Source organism: Anarrhichthys ocellatus, unplaced genomic scaffold (genome assembly GCF_004355925.1).
Source record: "Anarrhichthys ocellatus isolate YVR2014 unplaced genomic scaffold, GSC_Weel_1.0 scaffold1, whole genome shotgun sequence".
In the NCBI taxonomy this organism is placed as follows: domain Eukaryota; kingdom Metazoa; phylum Chordata; class Actinopteri; order Perciformes; family Anarhichadidae; genus Anarrhichthys; species Anarrhichthys ocellatus.
The window spans coordinates 1,301,371-1,312,794 of NW_022280031.1; the positions used below are offsets into that span (position 1 = coordinate 1,301,371).

The following is an 11,424-nucleotide window of genomic DNA, read 5'->3' on the forward strand; positions in this document are numbered from 1 at the left end:
CACACACACACACACACACACACACACACACACACACACACACACATTCAGAGGCATGTGTTGGCATTTCCCTAGGTGAAGCCTCAGGGATGTTTGGGCTTGTCAATGTTGCAATACAATCCTCAATCTGTGTGTGATGGAGAGGGGGTGTATTTACAGTTTCACTTGTTCTGGTTCTTTTTCAAGACATAACAAACCACCTCCTTTCTTCAAAATTGTCTCCGTCTGGTTTTTAGCGGACCAAATTGTACAAAACATCTCCAACCCGAACAACAGGAGACCGTGGCAGCACCTGCTTTGTTGTTGCTCTGCAGACCCACCACAGGCATGACATGCCGCTACAGTCCTCTGCTGGAACAAACCAGGCAAAGACAACAAGCAGAGACACCAGCTGAGGACAAGACACATAAACAAGAGCACACAGAACACATTCCACCCTGGGAGCAAGAGCAGACGGGAGTGCACCGCGAGTTTATGTGCGTAGCAAGAGAGCAGGTCCCGTTCTGTGACAGCACGAGGCCCAGCAGGAGTGAAATCAGAGACGGGACAGATGAGGTGAACATGACAAGAGCCATAAAAATCATAAAACTGACTCTTGAGAGCCCGGGACTGATATTGGCTCAGTCTGTCACAGTCACTGTGTGTTTGTGTTTGTGCTTGTCTGATAAAGCGAGACTAGGCCAAGGCCACACATTATCTTCATTGTTATCCGTCAGGATGTGAAGCAGTCATTATCTGGGTCAGACTTTGCTGCTTGTTACATGTGCTTCACACAAACACGTCATGTGTTTCGGCTCATAATTAGAGAAATATTACTGGCAAAAGAAAAGGCAAATGACATTTTCTTTCCTAACTTTAAAAACAAAATATAACAAATAAATATAGATATGAATTTACTGAATTGTTATTTATTATCAAACCAAAAATATGTTCACAAGCAACTTGGTAAAAAGTCTTCAAAGTTAACCGGGATTACAATTCAAGTGTAAACCTTTTCAATACATGTTATGAAACATTCTAAAAATAGGGGGGGGGGGAATGACAAACGGCATTTTTTAATAAGTGTGATATTGACTATATCTTGTTAAACCCTGAACTGAAACTCCTTTTACTGAGTCTTCGATAAGAGCTCACACGCAGCTGGATGTCAGCCATCCTCTGCGCGCTGACCGGCCAGCCAGCTGCAGTTGGACTCTCCGCGTGGCGGCCGAGGCGAGGTGAGTGGGGATGGAGAGAGAGGGTGTTCGGGGTGGATGAATGGAGACGGAAAAGGAACGAGGAGGTGGGGGACAAAGAGGGATGGGCGGAGGGAGGCCGGACGTCAGACAGAAGTAGGAGGCCAGAAAGAAGCGCTTGAGAAACCGAAGGCGTGGAGAAAAGGGGGAACCAATGCTAACTCCTCTTTGTCTGAGCCAAGTGGGAAATGATGGAAGAGGGGGGTGAGGGGGTGAAAGGCCCTTTTTTTTTTTTTGCCTGATCATTCTGATTCACTCTGAAGTGACTGTGCCCTTTTGTTCCCAGCCAATAACCCCTCCACTTAGAGTAGAAGACCGAATAAATGCCTGCACACAATCCTGGGACCTGCATGCCCCCATCCGGATAAAGGATACATGATTTTATTTTATTTTTTTTTTACTTTCCCCGTGATGATTTACACAGACGAACACACAAAAGAGGCTTTTATCCCATTTGGCTGAATTTTTTCAAAAGCCATGTGACAAATATGCAAAACCACTCTCAAACCGTGCGAGACGTCTTTTTGGAATAGTCAAATGTGTCAAAGCGATGTTTACGCTACCAACTGACACCTGAATACAGGGGCCAATGGCGGTGGCAGGCAGTGGGACAAAATGACAGTGTTAACAGCGCCGGGGAGCCGAGACCTGCAATCACGAGTGAAAAGCGCCGAGCTGGGTTCATCTTTCAGAGGCGGAGAAGTGATGTTTTGTCAGGAGGTGGGCGAGCGCGGACACTCTAATAGCCCTCGTCTCCTGCACGGCTGGTATTTCTGAGGATTGCTTATTGGCGGGCGATCCTCGGCGCAAGATCACATCTGGATCCCATCCTCCCAGCCGCTCCGTGCAGTGCCGCACGGCAACAAGAAACAGCTGTGCAAAACTGGCTTCAATTAGCCTCACATTCTCCCTGACAGTTAATCCCTTTCTACTCCCCTTCTCTCACTGCCCCCCCCCTTCCTTGAACTGTTCGGTCACTCATCTCTTTTTTCTTTTTTTTTTTTAAAGCTTTGCTTCAGGTTGCCACACTGTCTGCAGTAACAGACAGGGGAACACTGTGTGCTGAATTGGAAACAGACAATGGGACAGAAAGCTCAGATATCTCACGAAACACGGAACATGACAAACCCTATCCGTTTGAAACGACTGATGATGCTGTTTGCAGTGGGTTTGGGCTTCAACACAAGAGAGCTTGATAATAGGATGCCGAGATAATATATTTCCTCTTCCCGTCATTGGGTAGTAAACGTTTCATTACAATTAACGGGTTTGTTTAAATCTCAGACTTTCACAGCATGCAATCCTGAACAGAAGACGTGCAGCACATGCAGGCTGTTTGAATAGCCTCTTGGGTCACACATTATTATTACTCGAACAGAAGATGCCGGATTCTTTGTTGTGGTTCTCACATGTGGAGCACGGCAACAAAGTGACCCCATCAATTAAAAGATCTCCTTTCCCACATTTTGCAAACTCTAAAGTGCTATCCATGCTATGCAATAAAAGAATGTTGTTGCTCCTGAGTCATAAATCAAACTCGGCTCAAACAAATTCATCGGCACACCGTCTTGATTTGGTTAAACTGCACCGAGGACGTTGGTCCTTGCGATGGGAAATGGGAGCCTGGATTGAGGTAACGGGAGCCGATCTTGATGAGCTTGATGAGCAAATCTGGAAGGCTCTGCAGTCATTGTGGCCCTTGGACCCCGAGTAAAACACTAACAGGTGGTAGTGCTGGTGGAAAAGACCCACGCAAAGACCAGAGGGAGCGAGAAGAATACTGGGCGTGCAGCCTGACGCACATAAAAACACACACGAGCGCGAGCATATTACAAAAACACAGCCAAGCGCATGACACGTATAGCTACGCACAGAGACAAGAAGAGAACTGTCAAACAGTACATTTTCAACAGACGTACCTGAAACGACATTTGACATGCATACACACACATCCACGTACCCACACACACGCACACACACACACACAAACACACACACGCATCCAGACAGCCCACAAAGACAAGAAACTGTGCCGGGATGACTCAGAGAAGATCTGTGGGCTCCTCTCCTCTCTACCTCCAGCACGGGCACATTCTCCCACATGGCAAAACACAAAGGGCCCACGTCTGGCAGCGCTAACAGCCCACTCAAGCCAAAACCAATTAGATCTCGAATGCGAACCTGCAGGGCCCCTTTGTCGTTTATTTCCCCTTTTAATGTCAGAGGATTGGAATCTGACTCCATAACCCACCCCAAAGAAAAGACGGGAAAAGGCGAAAGGGAAAATGATCGGGGCTTCCAAATTATCCACATGTTTTCGAGTGGGGCTAATTGAATCAGTGGTGAATGGAAATGATTGACTAGTGTGAGTAATGTTGAGCCGACATGCTCTTTAACACATTTTCGCCCAGTGTGTGTACACACAGCATCTCAGCTTCCCAGAGGGCTATTTAGCTTTCTGCAAGGGCATCAAATTACCCCCGACTAAACAACGATTACGGTAAAAACAGAGGAGCGCACATATTCGTTTTGCGGGTTGAAGTCGGAACCAAGCTTCCCAAAACAGGAATTGCTTTCAAACCCAGAATCCATCATGTTTACAGTTTCATATTACAGTAACACACTATGCTGCTCCCTGGTGGCAACTGCAGCCCAATCATCATCACCACTATCATCATCATCAGCATTACACTCTTTTGTGATGTGATTATTTATTTCTCTGTGGGGAATTGGGGACCGATTGGAGTCCCGAGGGGAGTCGCAGTGACACCGGGGGAGCCTGCAGTCGTGCACCCGGGGCCCCGCTGACCCCACTTGTGTTGCAGGACTGTACTATTGAACCCCGATGTAAAGCAGGCAACAAAAACATGCAGACAAAAAGGGAGAAAACCTCCTCCTGGCATCAAGCAGCAGCTCCAGCCTGGTTTCACACCGCCTGGTGTTTTTGTCTTTAAAAAAAGTCCAGATGGTGGAGAGAGAGAGAGAGAGAGAGAGAGAGAGAGAGAGAGAGAGAGAGACAGAGAGAGAGAGACAGAGAAAGAGAGAGAGAGAAACTTTGCCTGGTGGATTAAGGGCTCCAAATCCTCTACTGAATAGACACACAAACCCGAAAGCTACTTTTCAATCAAATGGGAGCATAATAGCTGTCTTGTGGGGGCTATATAAGGGATAATGCATCCAATAGAGTGTGTGTTATGCATAGTTTATTCTCACTCTTCAATGGGTCCTAATGAGCGTAGGATCTAAGCGGACAAAGGGATGGCTGAGTTTTTGTTTGGTCATTATAATGATTGGATATGATCTGAAGTAACACATTCAAAAGGTCTTCTCTGGGAGAGGAACCTGAATGTAATGGGGTCCACATTATGTAGCCTACATATCTATAGGCTCATTACGAGCGCTTGACATTTAAAAATAAAAATGAGATCACGCGCATATGGTTTGTGTTGACTCAGCATGGTGCTTCGCTGCGTGCTGGTGTTACATAGCCCACCTGTGCATACATGATGTCAGGTAAAAGCAACTCAAGTCGCTGTGGTGCTTCATTTTACACATCGTGTTAAGGCAGAATTTAAAGTCTACTTACAATTTAAAACACTGGGCATTCCGACCATGCACCTCGTATTTATGAGTCGTCTTCCCCTCTCTGCACAATAATGGCTGTCGCGATCAGTCTCTTTAATAACTCCTGCAGCTTCTCTCCGACAGGGTGCTTTGCAAGAAAAAAACTAAAAACTTGTTAAAAACTCTTTAGAAATGAATAGGGTGGAACAGGAATCTGCCCGACACGATCGATCCGGTTCACCGCGAGGCATCCGGTATCTATTCTCTTTAGCGCGAGCGTGAATATTTGAGTGGGCGGTACTAATTGTCAGCATTTAAAGCAGAAAGCCAATAACGCTCCGTGTACAGCAGGGACACGTTGTCTCTGCAATGATTAACTCCGAGCGGCAACAACAGTTCAGATCGCATAATCCTCACAGCAGACGCACTTCCATTGCCTTGAGCAAAGTCGTTTATGACCTCGACTTGTTGTCACCGTATTGATTTTGTTTCCCCCCCGTAGCCTCAGTCTGAACGCCTCCTGCAATTGTCATTGCGACAAAGCAAAGACGGGGAGAGCCCGTGAAACTAAAAAAATGATGGATTGAATTTGATAATTCGAGGCCAGGGGATACATTAGGATTTAAAATGTTGCACAATGTGACCACGCATGAAGTTAACAAAGAAAAGTTGAATATTTGGTGTGCGTCATCTGTTGAGCCCCCCCCACACACACACACACACACGTATCTGGACTCCATCCAGAGTCTCACGTGTTACTCTTCTTTACAAGCATCATATTTGGTCGCTGGTTGAGAAGATTGTGAGCTATACCACCCCCAACACACACACACATGCCACACGCTCCTGTCAACCCCCCCCCCCCCCCGCCCCCCCCCCCCCATCCTCCACTCCTGCCAGGCTGCCACCTGCTCTCTGCAGCATGCCGCACAGCTGCTCTGCTACAATAACAAATTAAGGTCCACCGTGGCAGGCAGGAGTCATTACCTACTGCTCCTGCTATAGAAGAGCCAAGGAGAGCCATCAGCTACCGCCTCTGTGCCTGTGGAGAACACGCCCCCCCCATCACCCCATTTTTGGGGGGTAAAGCTAGAGGACCAAGGGCCACTAATTGTTTTGATGTGGAGCACACGATCAGGGAGTGCTACAGTTTGGAGACAGAAGCTAAAGAGTCACCACTTGCTGTGTCAGTGTCAGGAAGCATGTCCCACGGTGCTGACTGTGCTGTTTGCACAATCAATGGACGAGGGAGATAATTAAACGATATTTCCAACAACACATGGTCAGGTATCTGCTTAAAACGGACTCATGTATTCATCATAATCCATTCTTGAGTGACTGTTTCAGCACTTAGAAACACCGTTGCACTTCCTCAAACTTAATTTGACAAGCAACAAATGACTCAACAAATGCTAACCCTTCAAATTCATATTGTTTTCCTCTGGGTTAGTTATTTTGTCACATATGAAACGGAACTGGTTTTGAGGATTGAGCCCATCCCCGCTTTAATATCTTGCGATAAATGTATCGTCTTGAGCATTAATTGAAATGCAAAGCGTTTTGATTCGTCAGTGACTAGACATAAAGTGTGAAGGTGCAACCCAGAGATGAGGTATTAAAGTTAACGAGAAGTACTAATGGAAGAAAAACATGTTACCGTTTTTTCTTTGGAGAAACATCCTAAAAATGCTGTATGCAGTGACACTAGGGCTACTCTCTCCATGAAAGGAGACTCTGTAGTTCTGCAGATCAACCACCCACATAGTCTCCGGCAGGTGCAGGCAGTGCATTTACTGCCTGCACATACACAACAAAGTGAAGGAGATAATGTTACTGCGATACCTTGAATACGCTGTAATGACAATGATAATAGAGGACACGCTACTTCATCAAGGTACCTTCAGAGCTTGGGACACAAAACGGTAAAATGAACAGTAAAGATGCTGAAATCCCACATATTTAATGCAAGAGAAGGCTGTAGGAGTGTGTGTGGGGGGGAGTTAAGGTACAAGCACAACAACAAGAACCAACAGGGGTGTATGCATGAAGAACAAACACCAGAACCTATTTATATGGCTCACCTGGCTTGGAGTTACATTACGGTTTTACATAATTGGAAAGGGTATAGAACAGGGGTCACCAACCTTTTTTAAACTGAGAGCTACTTCAAGGGTACCGAGTAGTACGAAGGGCTACTTATTTGATACAAACTTCCTGAATAACAGAGTTGCACAGATCACCTTTTATAATAATAATAATAATATATGTGAAGAGACTGTTTGATCACATGTCAGTCAATTATTCCTCACAATAATTATTAATAATGATTTCCACAACAATGATGGTATAGCTACACATTCATATTTGAAACATGCAACTTTTATTTCTGTTAATCTGTTTCAACATTTGAAAGTCAGAGGTATCACATCTCTGATATTTTTGTATCATCACATGATTAAAGCCGGTTACTTTTGCACATAACGCCTGCTGGTGAATGATGCAGTGGTAATGTTGAAATTTTGCGAAGTCTGGGTCACCTTTGCATTGCGCAATGAAGCCTGCATGCCGGCCCGTCATCGCGGGAGCCCCGTCTGTTGTCACCGACACCAGCTTTTCCAATGCTACCTTTTTCTCCACGAAGAAACTAGTGAACAGTCTCGTCTATAGCCGAGCGGGGGATCCAACCCTCCGAGGCGCGCGCGTTCAAAACCTCTAGTCTGGGCCTTTTCCGTCGGATTGCCGCACAGCCTGTTCCGAGGATTTACGGACCTGACGACGGGGTGCGCTCCCTGCGCGCGTCTGGCGCCAACGGGAAGCGCCCGCCATTCGGAACCTGAAAACCTAGTGCGGTGCGCCTCCGGGTACCCAACTCTATTATTACAAGAAATATTGTCATTTTAAAATCTACACTAATGCAAGTGTTTTTGATTTAAAAAGAACAGCAACTACAATTTTAGATGGAGCTCCATGGTGACTAGTGCTATTTTTAGAACATGCCTTGCCGGCGACTCACGTGGTCCCTGCGGGCAACAGGGTGCTGGCGACACCGTGTTGGCTACCTCTGGTATAGAACATGTGACTTTTAAATGACCTCTGTGGGCGCATAAACTACCAGCGCACTCAAATTCAGACCCAATTCTTAATTCAAATAACCATATTTTTTTGTATCACAGCATGATTTTTTTTTATTTGTGTAAATCCATCAATCGGTGTAATTTAAATCTCCATGTATTCATCCAATCGCTGATACAATGAATCAATCCAGACCAAACCTTTGATTGTGACAACAATGTCCCATCTAACTAATCGTGTCAACAAGCTCGGTGACAGGTTAACAAAGAGACGACTAGTCAGCTAGGAGGCTGAAGTCAAAGAAGAAACGGGCTCAGACGGTGGTGGGATTTTGCCCTGGCCATTATGGTCTCTCTGTGTGACAGCTGGCCATTGCTGCCCCCCCCTCCGTCGCCCTTCAGCGTCTTTGTCATAGCTCCTTTAATCACACACCAGCAGGACTCTTACACAGCAAATCAGCTGACCTGACCTACTGGCTGACTGACTGAACGTATAACCTACGCTGAGTTGCAGCAGAGTTTTACTACAAGATGTAACCTGCTCCCATAATCCTCCAAGAATTCGCACCATGCACTAACTGACGTGCGAGCTTTGAGCCATTTTCAAGCAAAAGTTCCGGCCATAATAACAGAAGATGTCCCGTGTATATGGAAAGTCACTGGGCAACAGTATACTTCTTCAAGAGGACAAATGGAAGCAGCTTTAATCCATTGTGAACCAGCTGCCCAGCACCGCACAGCCAGACAGACAAAGTTTGCAACTACGAAAACCAAAAACAGAGCTAAACAAAAAGTGAATATTGTATTTTGTTGTCTGTGGAGAACCTGCAGATCTTTCTGCCCATCCGCCGTGGGACTCCCCAGCCTCAGGAGGAACTGGCTACTCCTCCTCTCTGCTAGTGTGTTGAGTTAATCACTGCCTTGGAGAGATCCGCACGGTGCCAACAATACCGTGAAAAGATGCCATGAATACATGAGCCCACACATGTACCCTTTTGCGAGCTTGACGCGGCTCGCTTACCCTCTGCACCGTACCAGCGGTTTAACCCGACATATTCTTAGTCCCCACGAGGGAATGTTTTTCTCCGGTTATTTGCTCTTTCACTTCACTGTACCGAGTCAAGAGGGGGCAACTCATTAGCTGGGACTGTTTACCCTACTTTCCCAGCAGTCATGCCATCTGTGTGAGCTCTGTAGGTTGCATAAGGCCCGGCAGATACGACACCTCCACAAAACCTGTTCCCTTTTATCCATTGTTCCAGTCTGCTCATCTTGTGTGTCCGCTGTGCCTACCTTCTTATTCCCTCTGTTGGCTTTTCATGATTTCACTCTCCTCGCCAATTTTTTATTTTTTTTGATCATTTACTCCTCCTCACCTATCTCGTACGTCTTCCTCGCCCTCTGTGCTACTACGTACATCTCTCCTCTGCTCTCCCCTCCTCTCCTCCTGTCATCCCCAACAGCTGACAGACCAGACACTGCCTGGTGGTGGCACTTCACCCAGGCTGACCCGAGCCAGATCGCGAGTCCACGTGGGAGCCACAGCCAGGGCCAAGGCCATGGTTTTCTGCATGAGAGGGGGGGGGGGTGGCTGAGGCCAGCAAGATGGCCCTAGTCATCATAATCATTCATCGCCTGCTGGTCCTTCTGTCCTCGGCCTCCTCCTACTCCTCCTGCTTTTTTGTCCCCCTCATGTCGGGGCCACGCGGCACGCGTATCAGCTGAGCCCAGGATGGTCGGAGTCAACGGGGTCACGCGGCAGACGCCTGGTTAATTCTCCCGAGGCTGCAGAGTGCTCACGTCAGCTCATGCAAACGGACACTGCCCATGCGCAGATAGAGACCAACACACGTGCATTCTCACTGATACACATTCACAGTCTTCCAAATGGGACGGGCTGTGCACCCTGTAGATAGATAATAGCGAGGGCAAAATTGTTTTGGGACGTTTTGACGATGGGGCATTGGGTCCGTCAGACAAACACATAGATTGGTATTAACGAGGAGGAAGGGGAGATTATAGACACATGACCAGATGGAGGGAGAGATAGCCCTATTATGTAGATCCTTCCATCCCTCAGCCCCTGTGTCCTCTCCCTTCGCTCGGATCCCTCATGCATATATACCTTTACATTATTCAGTAGGTTATAATGAGAGTAACTGAACATGGTGGGGGTGAAAAAAAAAATGATCACTGGGCGGTTTCGATGGCAGAAGGTGGGCCACAGGTGTACAAGCCTGGGACTTATTCCTCTGTTTGACCTCTCATTATCACCCCCCCCCCCCCCCCCCCCCCCCGAGTACTCAGTCATTATTATCCTGTGTCCTCGGGTGTTTGGGGAGCATCGTGGTGTGTCTGTCTACCGCAGTCTGTTCGCTGCACAGTCTGTCATTCATATTTTGAGAATAAATTATTCCAAAAATATTTTAATCCGGTATCGTCCGCTCATCTCTTTGTCTCTCAATGTGAAGTCTATCCATCCGTGTTCATATCTTTTTGACCCTGATCTCCTTCTCCCCTATCTCATCATTTTGACCCCATTTCCGGGGACTCTTCTAATGGCTTGGCAGGTGCTTATCAATGATATGACTTGCAGCTGCTCGTCGCTCAATGTGACTATCACGTTTGATTGAAATCTTTTCAAAACCCTACTGTCACATCTGCATATCTCTCCTCAGCTTCCTCTCAATCTATTTATCTTTTTTTTTATCTGCGGTCTGTTCATCCATCCATCCAGCAGCCTGTCCTGGATGGCCTGAAGTGGAGAGGGTCTGGTCTGTTGTTACAGAGGAACAGGTGGGGCAGACTAACAGTCAGGACAGGCTTGACACACACACACACACACATACATACATACAAGCTGCAGGCAGTCAGCCGCTCAGACACTGGCCCATATGGTAGACCTCTGGAGCTGTTGCCCTTTGCAGAGTAGGGGAGGGATAGATGGAGGGATGCAGTGATGGTTGGAGGATGGCAGGAGGACGCAGAGGGAAGCGGGGTGGGGGGGGGTTGAAATTAATCAGCAGGCCACCCCAACTGTCCACTGTCTTTGGGGAGTTGAGACATGCATATATGTGGCTGATTGAACCCGGGGTGAGGACGACAAGTGGGGGTTGGAGTGTGTTCAGTTGTGTGAGTGTCTGTGAGTTACTGTTTATGGACCTTAACATAAGTGGGGTTTTTAAATCATTTTTCACTTGATATAATTTAGTAGAATATAGTAATACAAAGACATTATTCTGATTTTTTTACTTTTAAACACCCATTGCAATAACCTGAGCACATCCCGTTAATGCTATGTATTTCCACAAATAAAAATAAAGATCTTTATTTTTTTTTATGGTAAAAGGCAAATAGATAAATATTAAATACATGTAATGTATAATGTTTTCTCGGGGGAATCAAATTATTTGTTTCTAAACCTTATGATTATCCTTTGCATTCTTTGTCATTTGTTTTCTGTTATATTTCATTTACATTTTCATTTAATTCAATCATAGCTTTCTGCACTGGTGGAAGAAGTATTCAGATGCAGTACCTCACTAGTGGAAGAA

At 46.4% G+C, this 11,424-nt stretch overlaps 1 protein-coding gene across 1 annotated transcript in view; it reads right to left on the reverse strand.

Moving 5' to 3' along the window:
• The window catches only part of cbfa2t2 (CBFA2/RUNX1 partner transcriptional co-repressor 2), a 35,221-nt gene extending 29,982 nt beyond the window's left edge, over positions 1 to 5,239 (reverse strand). Inside the window, exon 1 of the mRNA XM_031863012.1 lies at positions 4,822 to 5,239. Coding sequence (XP_031718872.1) covers positions 4,822 to 4,849 — 28 coding nt within the window. The 5' untranslated portion in view covers positions 4,850 to 5,239. The remainder of the gene's footprint in view (positions 1 to 4,821) is intronic.
• Between the last annotated feature and the right edge of the window lie 6,185 nt (positions 5,240 to 11,424).